The sequence below is a fragment of the Dipodomys spectabilis genome, unplaced genomic scaffold, assembly GCF_019054845.1.
Source record: "Dipodomys spectabilis isolate Male_0828 unplaced genomic scaffold, ASM1905484v1 ptg000297l, whole genome shotgun sequence".
NCBI classification, from domain to species: domain Eukaryota; kingdom Metazoa; phylum Chordata; class Mammalia; order Rodentia; family Heteromyidae; genus Dipodomys; species Dipodomys spectabilis.
Genome location: NW_024870974.1, coordinates 16,389,929 through 16,411,265, shown reverse-complemented (window position 1 = coordinate 16,411,265; position 21,337 = coordinate 16,389,929). Strand labels below are relative to the sequence as shown.

Sequence of the window (21,337 nt, the reverse complement as noted above, 5' to 3'; positions counted from 1 at the left end):
GCAGCAACTGTCATATTTTTGTTACTAGACATGACCACTGATGGGAAAGTAAAAATTACTGCTTTCCTGAACTCAAATATTTAAGATGTGGGAATAATTGTCCTTTTTCAATAATCCAATCACAATAATGTTGTAATGTCTTTAGAGTTAATTACAGAGCATGATCACAAACCAAAACTGAGAGGGAAAAAAAATGCTTCCAAAGGCTTCTTTTAAAAACACGAAAATGACTCTAGCCTCACGTCAAAGACTCCATAAACTAATAAGCCTTTATTATTATTATAGAGGCTAATTCCCTAATTCTTCATGTACCTGCCTCCTAGCTTATGTAGCTTTCTTTCCTCTCTCCTCACTTTTCAATATTCAATATTACAAAATCCATAAATTGACATTTATCAACTCCTTTCTGACTTAAACTCTTGGAAACATCTTTGAATAAGAAACCAAATAGGGGGGCTGGGAAGGTGGCTCAGTGGTAGAGCGTTTGCTTTGCATGCATGAGGCCCTGGATTCGATTCCTCAGCACCACATAAGCAAAAAGAAAAAAGCCAGAAGTGGCGCTGTGGCTCAAGTGGTAGAGCGCTAGCCTTGAGCTGACGAGCTGAGGGACAGTGCCCAGGCCCAGAGTTCAGGCCCCACGACCGGACCCAAAAAAAAAAAAAAGAAACCAAATAGGTTTTGAATGTTGGAAAAGGAATATATTATATTCATAAACTGATTTGTTAAATGGTAACTCTTTTGTACAACTACTTAAAGATAAAGAAAAAAACTAAAAGGTGGTAGTCACATAATACACAAGACTGCTGTCTCAGAAAGAACAGTCTAGATGAAATATGTATATACTAAAATAATAAATGTGCATGTATTTCATACATATGAAGGCCAACCTATACCTTTCTCTATTGAGATCTAGCCAAGTAGCATCCACGTTTCTGGAAAGCAATATATTCAACTTGAAGACATTCATATTTTATAACTGGAATGCAAACAGAAAATACTCTACAAAGCCATATCTTCTTCCTAGATTATAAAAATTCATTACTTTAATATAAATGTCAAATTTAAATGAATATCATTACCTGATATCGATCTGTTTTTCAAAATTTATTTTATGTGCTAACTTCTGATGCAAATTTTTTTTTTTTTTGGTCGGTCGTGGGGCCTGAACTCTGGGCCTGGGCGCTGTCCCTCAGCTCTTCAGCTCAAGGCGAGCGCTCTACCACTTGCGCTACAGCGCCACTTCCGGTTTTCTGGTGGTTTATTGGAGATAGGAGTTTCATGGTCTCTCCTGCCCGGGATGGCTTTGAACCGCGATCCTCAGATCTCAGCCTCCTGAGTAGCTAGGATTACAGGCGTGAGCCACCAGCGCCCGGCTTCTGATGCAAATTTTAAAACAACTCATAGAATTACAGAGGTCACAATGGAAGTAAAGAACCTGTTAGAAACTTAACATATTCTAGGTAAAAAAAAAGTCTCAGAACTATGAAAGTACTTACTCTCAAGAATATGCAGAGAAAGAGAGAGCAGACAGTTACTTGGAGAAAAGGAAGAAAAGAGGAAAAGGATTCTGCTCGCACCCCATTTCAAATTCATTTTAGGATTACATTTTTACAAAATACCAACTACTGTCTACTTCCTCCTAACATTGCCAGCGTCTTGTCCTTGACATTTCACTGGAACTCTTCTCTCTATCCTAACTATCCTTTTGTAAACTACAATATCCTGTGTCACACTGTACCTAATTCCATCACTCGCTTTTCTGACACTCAATATAGTACATCACCTCCTAGTATAACAGCAAGCTTTAATTTTCTACCTTTACCAATTAAATTAAACTCTGTGACGGCACTGATGTCCATGTTGTCTATTTCTTTACCCCCCGAGTTCAGAATATGGACTAGTATAATGCCACTGTATACTGTCTAACTTGAACATTGCCTAAGTAAAGCAAATGACTATTTTCACTTTAGTTTAAGTTAAATTTGTTCCAAATTCATTTCTTTTCCATTTTTATCCCCTTATTCACATCCCTTTTTTCCTATAAGACTCATTTGATTTATTCTGGGAAATTATTTCAAGCAGACTTAAGCTGATAAATGACAGCTAGATAATAGATCTATTTTTATAGATGTATTTTATATATATATATATATATATATATATGTACTGTAACAAATACATATATGTGGAATTTATAACAACTACATTTATAATGAAAATACATCCTACAAGTTTGCTACAAATTATCTTATTTCAATGTTGTGTACATTTGGCTCTTCTGAGAAAAGTCAAAAAACAAAAACTATATATACATATATATATATATATATAAGCACTTAAATCTGCCAAGTATGAATTAAACATTGAAAGCACTTAAATCTACCAAGTATGAATTTCAGGAGAATCTTGAGTTCAAAACCAGCTAGATTATAGCAAGTTTAAGGTCAACTAGGACCCTATTACAACAAACAAGTAGATAAGTAAAAATCCTAAAAACATGGAACCTAACTTTTCAGAGGGAAAAATGTAATACAAATGCAATGCTTTTATTTTACATTAAATAAAAATCTTTAAAAGTAAGCACAGAAAAAAAAAATCCTACATATGGAAGCCAAGTCCTATATAAAAGTAACCAAAAATCTTCTTTAAAAAACTGTTGTATTAATTATAATTGTTCATCAAGTTAGAAAAATAAAGGTGAAAAGTGATTTCATTATATCTGCTTTAAACTGAACACAAAAGAATAAAAACACATGTCTATTCCAAATAAGGGGAGAAAATTTTAATCCTCCTTTGATAAGCAACTAAGCCTTCACAAAATGACAAACAATAAGCAGTCTAATCTTTAAAGAGGAAAGAGCTGCATCTCTTATTATAAAGTAACCATACATAGTTCTAAATCAATTTGATCAAGGGTTGGAATATTTAGAAAGAAAGAAAATCTCTATTCAACTAATTAATCTTTGGAACTGTAATATCCGCTACACAATCCAAAGTAAGATCATATCCAAACAGCTGCCTGTAAGTATTTAATTGAAATTTTTCCATAAGGTATTTTATTACACATATAATTTAAAATTTTAACTAAAAAGCATATAATTCTATAAGTAACACTGCAGTTTCCAAGTCAAGATCTCTAGAGTTCAATTCAGATTTTTCTCTTTCATTGATAGATAAGAATATATTCTAGCCAAACTGCTTTCTTTTTTGTTTGTTTTGTTTTGTTTTGTTTTGGGTCCGGTCATGGGCCCTGAATTCTGGGCCTGGGCGCTGTCCCTCAGCTCTTCAGCTCAAGGCTAGCACTCTACCACTTGAGCCACAGCACCACTTCCGGCTTTTTTCTTTTTGCTTATGTGGTGCTGAGGAATCGAACCCAGGGCCTCATGCATGCAAGGCAAGCGCTCTACCACTGAGCCACCTTCCCAGCCCCCTCACTGCTTTCTTAAGTAAGTATATCTTGGCTTTTTTTTAAATCAAAGTATAACCCAGATCCAACGTACAAATGATAAAGATGAAGGGGAGGGTCATAGTAACATGAACACTTTGGGCTTTTATTCTTTCCTATTCCCTCGTCACTTTCCATTCCATTCATTATTCCCCTCAATCATTCCAGACATTTGTTAGCAATCTATGCTATTTAGAGAAGGGCAAGAAAATGCTAGAGCTGCTAAATGAATGCTCAGAAAGCAGAAATGCAATCTAAGCAGCTGAATTTTGAAGAGACAGACAAGTGTATTACTACTAGAAACATTATGTCTTTTATGAGGGCTATTTACATATTCAGATACAGTCTGAGTTATTGCTGTAATAAGCAGATACTGACTGTCCCTAGAGGATAATTAAGGGATGTGTCCAACAGGGATAATGTGCCCTTTCTGTGTGCATTCCAGGATGAAGGAAAGAGAATGGCCACACAGCAGGACACATAAAAATAAAGCCTTGTGAGACTACAGAAGTTCTCAGAATATATTGTTTTAAGACCCATATTACACTTACAGGTTATTTACATTACATATTTTATAAACTACAAAATTCAAGATCAGTATTTATACCTTACAATTTTTAAATAAATATTGTACCTTTAAACTAGTCTCCATAAGGCATTACATCCCTGACTTTTATTATAAAAAATGTAAGGAAGGAAGTGGTGCTGTGGCTCAAAGTGGTAGAGCACTAGCTTTGAGCAAAAGAGCTGAATAACAGTACCCAGACCCCAAGTTCAAAAAGGGAGGAAAGGGATGGTAGGGGAAACAAGAGGAGGCAACAATGCTTGATAAGAAATGTACTCATTACCTTGCTCATATAACTGTAACCCCTATGTACAGTATTTTCGCAATTAAAAACAAAAAAAAAAAAAAAAAGATTTCATTCTTTGCCAGGCTCTCATGCCTCACACCTGTAATCCTAACTGCTCAGGAGGCTGAGATCTGAGGATTATGGCTCAAAGCCAGCCCAGCAGGAAAGTCCATGAAACGTTTATCTCCAAATTAACCACTAGAATAATGGGAAATGGCGCTATGGTAAAAAATGGTAAAGCTCTAGGGGCTGGGAAGGTGGGTGGCTCAGTGGTAGAGTGCTTGCTTGTATGCATGATGCCCTGGGTTCGATACCTCAGTACCACATAAGCAAAAAAAAAAAAACCAGAAGTGCTGCTGTGGCTCAAGTGGTAGGGCGCTAGCCTTGAACTGAAGAGCTGAGGGAAAGCATCCAGGCCCAGAGTTCAGGCCCCACAACTGGTAAAAAAAAAAAAAAAAAAAAAGAAATGGTAAAGCTCTATACATTACTTTCTGAAAACGCCATGGCATGCTATAAACTAAAGAAGAGCCTTAAAATTTCCTAAGACTATAGACCATTTGCCTTTCAAAAATTAATTTTACATCAATTACTTGCAAATTTAATAATAGATATAATTAAAATGTTACACAAATAGTCATAAAGTATTATTCGGGATTTGTGATATTCTTGCTTATGTGGAAATAAAATTTTTGTGTATTTGTAAAAACCAAAAGCATACCAATTGATTGGTAATTATTTTAGCAGTATAAAATAAATTTATTCAAAAGGCAATGTTATTCTCAAGAAAAATAAATTCAACCCATGAAAACAATACATTTACAACATATCTTATTAAACATACAAGATAAGGAAAACATTTCTCCAAACAACTATTTATGCCTGACCTAAGTAATTGATTTGCAATGATATATTTCAAGTCTGATAAACTCTACACTGTAGTTGTCTATAAAGGTCTTCATGTTACTTACACTAATAAAACATTAATTAAGGGCCAAATTTATAGCAGTTACTCTATAAATAAGGTCAAGGCAGGTCAGACTTACATGACAAGAAAAAGAAAAGGTTGATATTTGCAGTAAAAAGGAAATCCTTATTACTACTCTTCTTATCTCTGGGATTAAGTTTAGTAGCTAAATACTCTAAACTACTTCACAAACACACTCATTGCTACATACGATAAATTAATCTCAAGACTTTGAGATTAATTTGTGAAAGAAAATCAAATCAACTCCTTTAGAAAAATAAATCCCTGAGTCATTCCTTTAAATATGTTCAAAACAGGCTGGGAATGTGGCTTAGTGGCAGAGTGCTTGCCTTACATGCATGAAGCCCTGAGTTTGATACCTCTGTGGCACATACACAGAAAAAGCCAGAAGTGGCACTGTGGCTCAAGTGGTAGAGTGCTAGCCTTGAGCAAAAGAAACTCAGGGACAGTGCCTGAGGCCCTGAGTTCAAGCCCCAGGATGGATGGATGGGTGGGTGGGTGGGTGGGTGGGTGGGTGGGTGGATGGATGGATGGATGGATGGATGGATAGAGAGAGAGAGAGAGATAGACAGGGATTTCAAAACTCCAAATAAAAAATTTAGAGAAAACAAATTCAAATAATTGATCAACTATGTCACTAATGAATATTGTTTTTGTTTCTAGCATTGTTTAGATCAAGTATATCAGTCATAGATAAGGGTTGAACACTAGGTACAGAAGCCAAGAAGAGTTTCTAGGCATGGGAGGCTACCAAAGCCAGAATAAGATATCTTACATATTCTCACAATCAATGGCTTAGGTCTTGTTTCCTCTATTTCAAATGCTATCTATTTCAAATAGATTATGGGTGCACCCATAATCTATTTCAGAGTGAAAAAATTTTAGTATTATATAAAATCAAAGTTTTCTATATCTTTTTTTCCTTTTCCATAACACAAGAAAGCCTGGATATCTAATCAATAGTCTAAATAGTTACAATAGTGATTGAGTCAAGTCAGCAACACGAGCTAAAAAAAAAAGAAAAAACTAAAAACTTCCCTGAAACAATACTTGTGCTTAGGATACAATTTTGATGGATATATATACTTTGAATTTTGAATTCCATAAATGAAAAATCAGCTACCACAAAACAGACATAGAGTGAGAAACTCATCACTCTCATTTTCTCATGTTACTTTTAAGATTCTTTTGCTACCTTAAATTCATTTCTTCCTTTTATCTCTTTCATCTGTACTATTAAATTTTCTTTCTTTGAATGTGTGTGCTTCTGCTATTTAAAAGAGACCCACAGGTATATATCCTCCCTCCTCTCTCATTTCAGAAGATAAATCAAAACTGGTTCCCACTTCTACTTATGGTCAGACTATAACATGAGAGGTAATACAGACAACTAAGTACAATTATTGGCTCTACAACCATAATACAATTTTACAGGAAATGCAAGTAAATATGACTGATTTTCATACTTCAGTCTACTTTTACAAAACTTAATAAGCCACACTTACTGAAAAAACAAACCAGAATCAATAAGCGTAACTACGAAGGAAATTACAAATTCTGACATATTTATAACAGTAAGAATTCCAGTGTATTACTGATTACAAAACAATAAATACAGAATACCAACATGTCAGTTCACATGAGAAAAATATATTTAAGATTTTAAGTACATTTAAGATTTCTAAAGTAAAATATGAATAGATATAAAATAGATTACCTTCCTTCATTGACAAGCTCAATAAAAGCAAGACCTGCATTCTTCTGAATAGAATTCTGCCACTCCTAAAAAGAAAAACAAATAGCAAAAAGTAGCTGAAGAAATTTCACTCCATTTATTTCTTTTAAACAACAGTAATGAAAAATACCACTGATATCAATGCTATTAATTTCATACCTAAGTTCTTAAATGAACACTTGTGTCAAACATGATGCCTACCAACATAGCTCTACAATCATACTAAAACTGATATGGAAAAGTTAAACTAGTAAACAACTTCATTCAACATAAAATAAATAAGCCTATCAATATTCAATTTTCCCTATTCATTCTTAATTGAAATAGCTGTGAGTTAGGTAAAAGATAGCAAAAAAGAGTTAAGGCTAATTATGCTTTGATTTTGTTTTAATAAAAAAGATCTATCACCCAAAATGTTGAGAAAAGAGAATTAAGTTTAAAAATTAAGTTCAAGTTAAAAATTAAGAATTAAGTTTAAAAACTTGAGTAAGGCATATTTTACAATTCACAAATAATTACTAATAAAAGACAAAAATGAATTGGAATAAACCAATATTAAGCAGGAAAACTGTAATTTACTACCCTATAAATTAGCAGTGTTGTATAACTACATTCATTAGCCATTAAAAATTTATTCATTAAACTTTATCCACTAGAATGACATGCATTAAAAAGCTTAGGAAGGAAATCAATCAGTAGTGTATGCTCAAATGAATTCTTCAGTCCATTACTTCAAAACCTATATAAAGCATGAATAAAGGAAATGGCCCCAAGAACTGAAACGTACCTAGATCTGAGAAATACCAATTAATGGAGCCATGTGCACAATTGTGGATATGTGTGTGTATGTAAATGTCTCTATGTGTGCAGATGGTCAGGTATCTTTCAAAGAACTGAAATAAGAACATAAAACAAAGAGCTTACATGATATCCCTCTGCTGACCTTTTTGTTTTTTCCTAAAACTTACAAAAGATAATATTTAGCTACTTATCATTGTTTACCAGAAACATAGTAATATTATCTGAATTTTTAAATTTTATTTTCTTATAAAGATGCTGTAGAGAGGTTACAGTAAGGTGATGAGTACATTTCTTGTTAGAGCATTGTTAGCCCCTCCTTTGTTTTTCTTCTACTATCCCTTCCCTCTCTCAAGTCTTCTACTCGCCCCCTGCCACCCCGGCCAAAGTTGTAAAGTTCATTTCCAACATAATGCTTGTGAGCATCATTGTTGCAATGGGTCATCCTGTTATCTGAATTTTTTGTGATACCGAGATAGAAAGTTAAGACCTTGTGCTGGCTAGGCAAGTGCTATATTATCTGAGCTATGCTGTAAACCTTTCGCTTTTATTTACTTTGTTATTTCTTGGGTGGTACTGGCACTTGAACTCTAGGAGGAGCTAGGGGGGAACTCTACTGCTTGGCCCATGCCTCCAGCTCTTTTTGTTCTAGTTATCTTTGAAGCAGGATCTTGCTTTTTTGCCTGGACTGACTAAAAGGCAACCTTCCTATTTACACTTCCTATTTGTAAGTACCAGGCACAAGCAAGCATGCCCAGTCTTTTCTTTTGAGATGGGGTCTTGCAAGCTTTTTGCCTGAGCGGGCCTTGAACCATGATCCTTTAAATCTCCACCACCTGCAAAGCAGAGATGACAGAAAAGCATCACTGTATCCAGCTACTGATTCAGATACAGTCTCCAAATTTTTAACCAGATGGACTTATAATCATCTCCAAACAGTAATGATCACTAACTCCTGAGTGACTAGGATTACAGGCATAAACCACAAGTGCTGGCTTATTTTGATGTTGAGATAAGTCGTGTTTAACTTTGCCCAGATGAGCCTTAAACCCAAAATATTTCAGTGTCTGCCTGAGTGACTGGGTTCTTACACTCTAACTGCCCATGTATCACACCTGCCCCTCTTCTCAAGAAGGTAGCAGGCGGGAGATGAGAATAAACTGAAGCCACGTATCAATTTTATGGTCTGAGTGCAGAAGATACTACTCATTTCCCAGGGACAGCACAGTGGGATTCTAAGCCACAAAAAGCTGCCCCAAACCTAGTAAGGCACAGAAGTAAAACAAATTAAATAGCCAAAAGAGCTAATACAATCTTGAACAGTTTTAGGCTGTAGGAATAATAAATCAGGAAGCCTTAAAATGTTGTAGAAATAGCTAAAGATCAAATAAGATGAAGAAAATACAACTGTGCTCTTTGTCAGTGATTCCTCAAGGATACATAGGCCAAAGAACAGAAACATAGTCTTACTCCTTAGCTTCTACATCTAACATAACGTTCTTAGCAAAGCTATTTGGAAATTTGATGCACACAAAAGAATGGGAAGGCAAGATCTGAAATAAAATGTGTTATCATTTAAGTCATGCAGTTTAAGAAAAATTGTCAAATGAAACTTAAAACATCAAGTAGGAGAAGAGGTCTAAGAAAGAACAAAGGACCAAACACTTGCGACTCATACCAGTAATTCTAGCTACTCAGGAGGCTGAGTTCTGATACCATGCTACAAAATCATCCCAAGCAGTAAAGTCCCTAAGACTCTTATCCCCATTAACCAGAAAAAAGTCAGAAGTAGAGGTGTGCCCCAAGTAATAGTGCGCCAGCAATGAATGAAAAAGCCAAGCAAGAGTGTAAGGACCTAATTTAGTCTCCTGAGCTTTGGTGCTCAATGCTAGTGCTGTACTACTTGAGTCACAGTTCTTCTTCTGGCTTATTGGTGGTTAAGATGAGAAATAAGAGGAGTCTCACTAAGTTTCTTGCCTGGGCTGGCTTTGAACTTCAATCTTCAGATCTCAGTCTCTATAGAGTAGCTAGGATTACAGGTTTGAGCCACCAGCATCTGGATCACTTTTTTTAAGTGCAAAGTAGTAAAGTAGCCAAAAACAGGGACAAATACAATAAATGGTGAATTAATCATTGTGTTTTACAAAGCATCTATCAGTAACAGGGTAATGAAACCCGTCTCACCATTGCTTTTCAACATCATATGGACAATACTACATAGTACAGTTAGACAAGGAAAAAATAGTATAAAGTTGAAGGGCTCAGGAGTAAAAATATTTGCTTAGCATTCACAAAATTGGGTTTGATCCTAGCACTACAAAAAAATAAATTAAATTAGAAAAACATAAGACTGTTCTTATGTGCTGAGAATTGCTGACAAAGAAAATCTAAAAGAACTGACCAAAAAACTCTCACAATTAATAAGCAATAACAAGATCATAAAATACAAAGTTAACACATAAAAGCTAAAGTCTCTCCTATGTATCAGCAACAAATAAGTAGAATTCAAAGTGAGAAAACACAATCTATTTACATTAAGACAAATAAATGTAACAGAAGACATAAATTTAGTAAAATAGGTAAAAGATCTATATGAGAAAAATTATAAAATTCTCACAAAAGAAACCAAAGGAGAGCCAGGCACCCATGGCTCACGCCTGTAATCCTACCTACTCAGGAGGCTGAGATCTGAGGGTCAAGGTTCAAAGCTAACCCAGGTGGAAAGTCCATGAGGCTCTTATCTCCAATGAAACACTAGAAAACCAGAAGTGGTGCTGTGGCTCAAGTGGTAGAGCTCTAGCCTTGAGCTGAAGAGCTGAGGGACAGCACCTAGGCCCAGAGTTCAAGCCCCACGACTGCCAAAAAAAAGAAAAAGAAAAAGAAACCAAAGTAGAACAATAGAACAATAAATAGAGATATTTTATGTTCACAGACAGGAAGATACAATATTGTCAATGATCAATTGTTTCCAAATTGATCTACAGATTCAGTGTAATCTCTTCCTAACCACTATTTGTAGAACTTAACAGACTAATTTTAAAGATTATACAGAAGCATAAAGCAATGAAGAACAAGAATAAAGATGAACTACTAACCCTACTTCACTTCAAGACTTGGTATAAAGCTGTAATAATCAAGAAAGTATGGTATTGCCTCTTGCCTCAAAAATACACAGATCAAAGGAACACATTAAAGAATCCAAAAATAGACCTACATATATACAGTTATTCAATTTTTAACAAAGTACCAAAAACAATACAAGTGAGAAAAAGATTAAGACTTCAACCAATGGTGCTGAAAAAACTGGACATCCACATGCAAACAAATACATCTAGAAACACAACTTTTACAAAAAAAAATTAATTCCAGATGGGTCACATACCTAAGTGTAAAGGACAAAACTATAAACATAGAGGAAACTCTAGATATGTTTGAATTTGGCAATGACTTTAGATATAACAACAGACACTGCATGAAAAACAGACAGACAAACCAACAAATAAATGAGGTTAAAATTCACAATGTTGAAATTAAATTTTTTCTGTACAAAACACAACATCAATAGAATAAAAGAAAGCTACAAACTGGAAATATTCACAAAACATCTAATTAAGTAGTTACCCTAAACTGTACAAAGAGCTCTTTAAAATTCAACAAGGAAAAAAGAACCCCATTTAAAAATTGCCAAAGACTGAAGTGACGCGTCTCTAGAAGACACACAGATGTAAATAAGCATAAAGGATTTTCTACAGTATATATCATTGAGGAAATGTGAATTAAAACAATGAGATATTGCTTCATATCCAACAGAATGAACAAACATCAAAGGCTAACATCATCGAATGTGAGGAGGTTGAGTAACAGGAAAGCTCATTCACTGCTGGAGAAAATACAAGCTGGTAGAGCAGAGAGCTGGGAGATTCTGAACAAAATCAGATACACGCTTAGCAAAGAATACCTCAAGAATGATCCATGGGCCGGGCGCCGGTGGCTCATGCCTGTAATCCTAGCTACTCAGGAGGCTGAGCTCTGAGGATAGAGGTTCAAAGCCAGCCTGGGCAGGAAAATCCATGAGACTATTATCTCCAATAAACCACTAGAAAACCAGAAGTGGCGCTGTGGCTCAAGTGGTAGAGCACTCGCCTTGAGCTGAAGAGCTGAGGGACAGCGGCCAGGCCCAGAGTTCAAGCCCCATAACCACCAAAAAAAAAAAAAAAAAGAATGATCCATGAACTTTACACAAAGGAGTCCAAATTTTGCTCACTTAGTAAATAACCTACATACAGAAATTTCTAGCAGTTTTACTCATAAAAACAAAACTTAAGCAACAAAGACATCCTTCAAAAGGCTTTTAAACTATGGTATGACCAGACAACTGAATATTACCAGCACTAAGAAGAATGAACAACTGAGCAATGAAAGACATGAAAGTACATATTACAGCCGGGCGCTGGTGGCTCACGCCTGTAATCCTAGCTACTCAGGAGGCTGAGATCTGAGGATCGCGGTTCAAAGCCAGCCCGGGCAGGAAAGACCGTGAGACTCCTATCTCCAATAAACCACCAGAAAACCGGAAGTGGCGCTGTAGTTCAAGTGGTAGAGCGCTCGCCTTGAGCTGAAGAGCTGAGGGACAGCGCCCAGGCCCAGAGTTCAAGCCCCACGACCGACAAAAAAAAAAAAAAAAAGAAAGAAAGTACATATTACTAAGCAAAAGATCAGCAAAATCTAACACTGTAGGATTCCAAGTAGATAACACTGTAGAAAAGGAAAAACTATGCTGAATGAGCAAGAGATGGAAGAAATGAATAAAGCAGTAACACAGAAAAGATCTGTAGCTATAAAACTATTCTTTGAGATGCTGCTATGCTGAATCCAAATTCAATTACTAGCAAAAAATTAAAAGTGGTAGGGACCACACCAACAGAGGGACTCATGTGGCAGGTAAGCATACTATCACTGAGCTACATGCTACTGCTAGTTTACTACTTTGCACTTTAAAAAAAAAAAAAAAGTGATCGAGATGTTGGTGGCTCACACCTGTAATCCTAGCTACTCTAGAGACTGAGATCTGAAGACTAAAGTTCAAAGCCAGCCTAGGCAAAAAATTCTGTGAGACTCTTACATCTTATCTTACTTCACCAAAAAGCCAGAAGAGCTGTGACTCAAGTAGCATAACACTAACATTGAGTACCACAGGGACAGAGACAAGGTTAAAACCCCAAGACCAGCACATGCTTGTGCACATGTGTGCACACGCATGCGTGAGCACACGCACACGATAAGTGAAATGAATAGTGAAGTAGGATTGTTAAACTTGATTACTATGATAAAAATGCCATAATTGTCAAAGATATCATTAGGTTTCCTCATTATTTCTCTATATTATGAAATATTAAAATTAAGAAAATAACAAGTATCAGGTTCATAAATGTATATTAAGGATTAATAATGTCTATGAAAAAAATTGAAACCCAAATTCTTCAATTCTCTTGTTAATCCAGATGTTGCTCAGAGCCAACAAGTGTTTTCCATAATAAAACATGCTCTAAAGTAATTTGTGGGAGTTGTCAAAACCAAAAAGAATATTCATTCATCATGCTATCCTAAAGCTTTTTTCTCCAGTTCAGAAACAACTATCAAAGAAGGCGTTAGTCTAAACAATTTCATAAACCACAGCTCAATATAACCTTTAGTGAGTTTTAATAGTTGAAAGAAAAGCTTAATGGTCATCATCTTTCATGATCATTTCAATATTTCATCACAATATCTAGACTAGGGTGATGCAAAATGCATAGTACACTTAAAGGTCTTGGTTATCCTTTCCCCAGAGGTACTGATGCAAACCTGTTAAAAGCCTCAAATCTAACCACTAATGTAACTAAGTAATTTTAAAATACATTTCAGCACTTTGGAAAGGAAGAACTCAGAAAAAAAAAAAACACATCAGAGTCAATAATTTCATACCTGTTCCTAAGCTGTATTTAATTGATTATCACTTCCTTAGGCCATAATTGTTGACTAGTCAATTTTCACTAAAATACTATTTTAGTTTACTAATGCTTTCAAGTCCTGCAATAATGACAAAGATAATACACAGTAGTGAAATCTACTAAGGAGAATTCTACAAAAATTCCCAAACATCTGTTTGGTGATGAAGTTTGTTTGCTAGAGTGAAAAAAAAAAAAAAAAAAAAGCTGGGTGCTAGTGGCTCATGCCTGTAATCCTAGCTACTCAGAAGGCCGAGATACAATGATTGAGGTTCAAAGCCAGTCTGCGAAGGAAAGTCTGTAAGACTATCATCTCCAATTAACCAACAGATAACCTGAAGTGAAGCTGTGACTTAAAGTGCTAGAACACCAGCCTAGAGCAAAAGAGCTCAGAGCAATGCCCAGGCCCTGAGTACAAGCCCCATGACCAAAACCAAAACGGAACAAAACAAAAAAAACTTCACTAATAATATGATCTCTATTCCCCTCTACCCTCCACAAATAAACATAGGTAACATATAACAATTGGTGTCATTAACTTATTCACTTAAATTATTTTAATAGAATTCTAACTCCTTTGAGTAAACTTCAGTTTTATACAAACTCAATCTCCTAACATATTTACTGTCTTGGAGAAACTAAAAAAAAAAAAATCATGATTTCCAAATATGAACATGCCCTAAAGCAGATATGAGGAATTTATTGAGACTTGCTACATAAAATCCATTCTACCATTATTTTATTTTGTGAGTGATCAATTTGTCTAAGATTGAATGCAGAAATTTTTCTGGTGGCCTAGATAACCTCTAAACTTCCTTTTACTCTTTGGACTTGCATTTAATGACTAATGATGCTGAGCATTTTTTTCATATACTTACTGGAAAGTGTATAATTTCTATCCAGATTATTTGTATGCTTTTCCACTGGATTTCATTTCTTTCTGTTGTTACCTGTGAGTTTCATGTAGTTGATTACATAGGTATTAATCCTTACTGGATGAACAGTTTGTGAATATTTTCTCTCTTCCACTTCACTTGTTGACTGTTGTTTCTTTTGTCACACAGAAGCCTCTTAACTTGATGTAATTACATTTCTCTTTTATTTCCTTTGGTTGTTTGGCCTTTCAGTCTTTCTCAAAACAGCCTGGCCTTACACAAACATTTTCAAGGGTTTCCCTTATTTTCTTCCAGTAATTTCATAGTGTCAAGTACCATGTTTAGCTTTAATTGGGCAGGACTAAAGTTTGAACTCTGTTCCTCCTGCCTGCTACCTGGCACTCACCATTTGAACCATGTCTCCAGTCCTGAGTTTTTACTGGTTCTTTTTCTTTCTTTTTTTAGTCTCCTTCTCCATAGGGAACATGCCTGAGTCACAATACGTCTACATTAGGCTTCCGCAGGCACACCATTGTCCAGCTTTCCTCCATAGAGATAGAATGTGACTTTTTTAAAAAAACAATCAGTTGACTATAGGTTGTAGATTTTCTGGGTTCTTTATTCTGTTTCATCCATCTTTGTCAATTTCTATGCTAAAACTATATTTCCTGGTTACAATAAAAAATATATAATAATATATTTTCAGGTTTGTCATTTTAAAATCTGCAGCTTTGCTCTTTGATTTGGCTAATTACATTCTCTAGAGGTTTCTCATGAATTTTAAGATTGCTTTTCTCTATTTCTGTACATATCTATAAATCTTTCTGAACTATTCATGACATTGTCCACACACACACAGTAACTATTGTCAATTACTGTGTATTCACGATACAGTTTTTGTAGGTTATATGTGTCTTGAAATTTATCTATTTTGTCTAGGCTTTCCAAAATGTTGGAAAATTGTTTACTAATTGTTCCCCATTATATTTTTGTTAACAAATGTAATGTCTCCTGTTTTATCTATGATTTTACTTACTTGGGTCTTGCTTCTTTGGTTGTTTCATTCTTAAATTACTTGAAATTTTCTACTTCTTTTATAGATACTTATTGCAATACCCTTTTTAGTAGTTTTTGCTGTATCATGTAAATTTGAGCTTTCAATTAACAATAATTCTATCTCAGATAAACATTTCTTATGAGGCTGCCAATGCTCAAGCTGTATATCACATAAGATTTGATATGTTATTTCCAATTTCCTTTATTTCAAGAAACTTGAATTTCTATTTAATTTCTGTGTTGACAAATGAGCAGCATGTTTACTTCTGTGTATCTGTACTCTTTCACCATCCCACTTATTGATTTCAAATATTATACCATCAGAATCAGAGAGGATACATGATTATGAATTCAGTTTTTAAAAATTTGCTGAGATCCAGTCACGGCCTAATACATAGCCTACTCTGGAGAATATTGCACATGGTGAACATAAAAATTTGTATTATATGGTTATTCAATGAAATGTTCTATAAAAAAAACAGGTACATTTTGTGCATGAGTTAACTGTTTGTTTTTTTTAGTCTAGATATGTCCCATTAATGACACTGGTTTTGAGGCCACCAATTAGTCTATCACTTCCTTTTAACTCTAATAATGCTTACTCTACTTAACTAAGTATTTTGGCACTGGGCATAAATATGAAACTGACATCATCTCTTGTTGTTTTATTATTGCAGAATGCATTTCCTGTCTTAAATTCTTAAACTCTACTTTATTTTCTATGAATATAGCTGATCCCACGGTTTTTCTTATTTGATTCACATAGAACAACTTTTTCCATTTCATTTTCAACCTGGCTATATTTTAGCAAGGAGCTGAATTTCTTGTAAGATTTTGTTTAAATCTGTTTAGTAATTTTTATATATAGCTAAGTAAATTTTATATACATCATTCAAGGGTATTATTGATACTAAAGATGGATTGTTCCTTAGACTGTTTATTCATTTCTTCCTCTTTTGCTCATCCTTGTAGTTTGGTTGTCTTAATACAAACTCTTTTCCTCTTTCTGTTGATCTGTCCTACAGGTTAGTTTTATACATACACAGATGTGTTTCATATTGCTGCTAAATATTGAACTTCCTTAGCACCTATTACAAGGCCAGTCTGACGATAGATTCCATCAGAATTTGCTTATCTTGTAAACTTTATTTCCTCTTCCTGAGGGAAGCAAAAAGTATTCTTAGGTTGTTAGTGTATTCTTTCAGAACTTTAAATATATTACCCTAATTTATCCTGGCCTCTAAGATTTTTGCTGATAAATCTACTCTTAGCTGAATGGAGATTCTCTTATATGTGACTTGCCATTTTTTAGAGTACTACCTGTCTCAAACATTTTGGTTTGACAATAATATGCCTTGGAGAGGCCTTTCTTGGAGACTTTTTTCATCTTTCTGGACTTAGAAGTTCATATTTTCTCTCAAGATTTGTTTACAAGTATTATTTTGTCAAATAGATTTTCTATGTTAGTTTCCTTGTCTTCTGTAATGTTCACTTGCTTCAAGGTATTCCGTAAGTCTCACAGGCTTTCTTTCATCTCTCACAGGTTTTCTTCATTTCTTTTTCTTTCATTTACTTCCTTCTTCCTCCTTACTCTACTTCCCTTCCTTTTAGGTCTAAACGGGTTATTTCAACCTAGAAGTTATTTCAATCATCAACTCTGAAATTCTTTTTTTCTGCTTCATCTAGTCTGTGGCCAAGATTCTCAACTGTACTGTGTTTATTTCATGTACTGATTCTTTTTAACAGCAAGATTTCTTTGGTTCTTTCTCATAGTTTCTATTGTTGTTCTGAATTCATTCCTATCATGATCTATTGTCTTAATTTGTGGAGCTGTCTATACATTATATCTTATTGAATTTCCTTAAAATCTTTATTTCAAAGCTCTTTTGCAGGCAATTCACTAATTTTCATTTCTTTGAGTTCTGTTACTTTAGATTTAATATTCTACTTTGGAGGTGTTGGGTTACCTTGCTTTTTCATGGTTCTTGTGACCCTAAATTAGTATTTGTGCACAAAGCAGTTCAATTGCCTCTATCAAATTTACAAGATGGATTTCACAGCAAAATATTTTCTGCCTAGAGTGTCATTTGGGTAGGCTATAATGACCTTAGCTCCAAGTGGGCACATTAGCATACCCTCCATATAGCTTCTGTGGTTATAATGAATGTCAGTAATCCCCAAAAGTATCGGTGGCCTAGGCTTTGATAGTAGAAATGCTCTACTAGGCAGGATGAAGCTATATGAAGTGGGACAGGTTTACCATTAGCTCTGGATGTGGTACTTGTGACCAAGGATGTAAGGCATGAAAGGGTTTCCACAACTATATGGGAACAGAGCCACTCAGGCAGGTGAGAAGAGGATGCAACACTGAAGGAAAAGTGTCCCTTAGCTTCTGTCAGCCTGTGGAGCACAGACACACAGAGGCCAGGCATGCTGACACAATGTACATAGTAGTTTAGGGTGGGTCATTTGTCAGTGTTAGAGAGCCATGCAGATGTATTCTCCTCCTTGGCTGCCCTGCTGCTTCCTAGAGCCCAGGGTGGGTGGATGGGAGTGCCTGATTGCTTTGCAGGGTTGAAGGTGGTATATGAGACTGCTTAAAATACACATATAGTTTTCTAACTGGAAATATTTATGTGGTATCACTCTGAAAAGACTAAATAATAGAAGTATTCAAGTTTCAAAAATATTGGTATCAATGAAAATATAAATAAATTATGAGTTAATTATTAGGAATTTGTGTTTTTTTAAACACTACAGTCAATAATGTGACTTATCAAATAAAATTAATTTTATTTTAACTTCTAATATACCTGTTTTGATGTTGGAAAACAATTTATATTGAAGATAGGAATGAGGAGTAAGTTAACAAATATCTGAACTCATATTGAACTATTCTGTTTTCCTTGTTACAAACAGAAAATTTTTAAAGCTTCTGTAGTTTTTTTCTGATTTTCTTTTTTTTTTTTTTTTTTAAAGACAAGAGTCTTGATGGGTTGCCCAGAATAGATTCAAAATCCTGCCTTAGACTCCTGAATAGCTGGGATTAAAAGTATATGCTACTGTGCCTTGCTAGGGCTTAGATTTTTTTTTTAATATATATCCTTATTTCTTTAATATATCCTTTATTCCTTTACCTTCATAAAATGAATCAGATTGGATGGCTGTAGTGCCAATGACCCAGAAAAATGGCAGAAACACTATTATGATTTCAAGGGAAAAGCTACAGAGAGAAACCAAATGAAGAAGGAAATGTTTTAACACAAAAGTGAGAAACACACTATACATAGGACTAAAGGTCCAAAATGAGGGAAAACTTGTTCACGGTCAAGATACAGTAATCTTAAGTGCTCCAAGTAAACTATCAATAACTTTTCAACAGTGTTTGCACTTTGTGTCAGCACTCGCTCAACAGCATATCTAACAGGAACTCCAGTAACCATATACTACCAAAGAATATAACCTAATTGTAAAAGAAAGTTTCATCTCATTATCATTCTAGTATGATAAAAACAAATCATACAGTGAAAAAGTAAAATAGGTTATTGTCCTTTAGAAAGTGCTAGTTTAAATTATTTTTATACATACAAAATGTACATCTTAAGCTTAATTTGGAAATATTTATAGGCATGTGTAGAATTTACATATTTTTGTACATACAAAACGTACATCTACTTTGTACAAATATTATGGTTCATGAAATAAGTAAATATACAATCAATTATAAAGCTAAAAGTAAGAGAAAATAGACTATTAAAATCTGATTAGCAAATAGCTAATTACTTCTTAAGTAGCAATTAGCAAGGAATTGAATATTTAATAAATATTTATGGTTGGCTCAAAATATAAAATACATACATAGCTTTTTAAACTAAAAAGATGAAAAGTATCATAACCAATTAGTAATTACTATAAGTCCATACTATTTAAAAATAATAAGGTAAAAATTCTGCTATGTTTAGACACATGAAACATAATATATTTGTAGGTGTCTCAAAAGACCGGTCTTAATTTTTTTAGTAAAAATATTTACCAATAACAATCCTTCTAATAAACTGCAAGCTTAGCTAATTGATATAGAAACCATGATTTTCATAAGGATGACAAAAGCTACTCTAACCTCTTTCCAACTACAAGTTCTCAACAGATGATCATCATTAAGACTGTTATCAGGGCCTCTCATTCAGGAGCTATATAAATGTGTCCTATTAATACATGGTCAGTCTGTTTGGCAACTCTAGTTCCCCAGACATATGGAAAGTACTGCCCTTTTAGGTCTGAAGTCAAGCCTATAGGGAATCTCAAAGCCTGCACTGAAATTACAAGGAGTGTTCATTAGAGACTTCTGGAGAAAAAACCATGAAAGACTTCCATTAAAACTATATAAAACAGCTAATTATTTTTAAGAGATTTCTAAACCATCTAATGTACACAGTGTAATAAAAAGCATTTAACAACTGAATTATTTTTAAAGCAATATTTTCATTACTTGAGTGGTTTCCTTCATGTCTTCTACCTCTCACTGATCATGCATTTTATAATAATTATCAACACAAGATTTTATTATCATGGGAGAGATAACTAAATTCTTTCTACACATGCCTATACTTTCCAAATTTTTATCTTCTAATTATAACCTGGAATGATATATGCTATTATCTTAAATTCAGCCAGACATACACACAGAGGTATGTATTTCATTTGAATTTTTTTATATTTTTATTTTATTCATTTTAATTTTTTATCTTTTATTATTATTTGTTAAGTAGTTATACAAAGGAGTTGCCATTTACCAAAGTAGTTTATGTATCTTGATCAACTAGTCTGCTTATTTAATTTTTATTCCATTTTAAACTAGTAATTAGTATTGTAAGCACAAAATTATCTTATTCAATATGTTAATATTTATCATATATTATGGAAAACTAAAAACACAAAGATTGAAATTTTTAAGAAAAATACCTGAAAGTTGATTTAAAAAAAGAAGTTCTTTGAAACTGCTTGTCATAGATTTTGGAAAACACAAAAGTATATTTTCTAACTGCTAATGTTGCCATTTTAACTTTGTCTAGACACTTTTTAGCTTGAGAGAATAATATCAGTATTCATTAAGTTTCACAACAAAATAATGTTCCTACTAAATATTTATTCCAGTAACAAATCTTTATAAAATCTTATATAAAATTAATTACTTTGCCTCAATCATTTCTTGAATCCACATTTATGCTGGTTTCTGACAGCCTAATTCAGAAAGAAATTACAACCTCAATCCATATGTAAAAAGACAACAGAAAGAAAGTACATTAAACCAGTTTAAAAGAATAAAAATCTAAAGAAAACAGATTACCAATGATTTATATGAATGCCTAGTGCTGAAGTTAATTACAAGCAACCCAATAAAATGGTGCCTTTTATTATTGTATAGCAAGTAATAGCTCTAGATGTAAAAACCAGAACTCTTTCTGCTGACTTTTGCATGCCCAGTCCCACAGCACACAACATTAAGAATTAAATATATGGTAAATAAGGACTATAGAAAACAGCAGTTTTTAACTCAAAGCAGAAAACTTTCCTGCTGTTTAACTATCTGGAGTCTTCCACTGTG

General features: G+C 34.1%; 1 protein-coding gene across 1 annotated transcript in view; it reads right to left on the bottom strand.

Moving 5' to 3' along the window:
- Lrba (LPS responsive beige-like anchor protein) overlaps positions 1-21,337 on the bottom strand; it is a 443,207-nt gene that overhangs the window by 279,887 nt on the left and 141,983 nt on the right. The window contains 1 exon segment of the mRNA XM_042701880.1: positions 6,999-7,063. Within this exon segment, the coding sequence (XP_042557814.1) occupies positions 6,999-7,063 (65 nt within the window).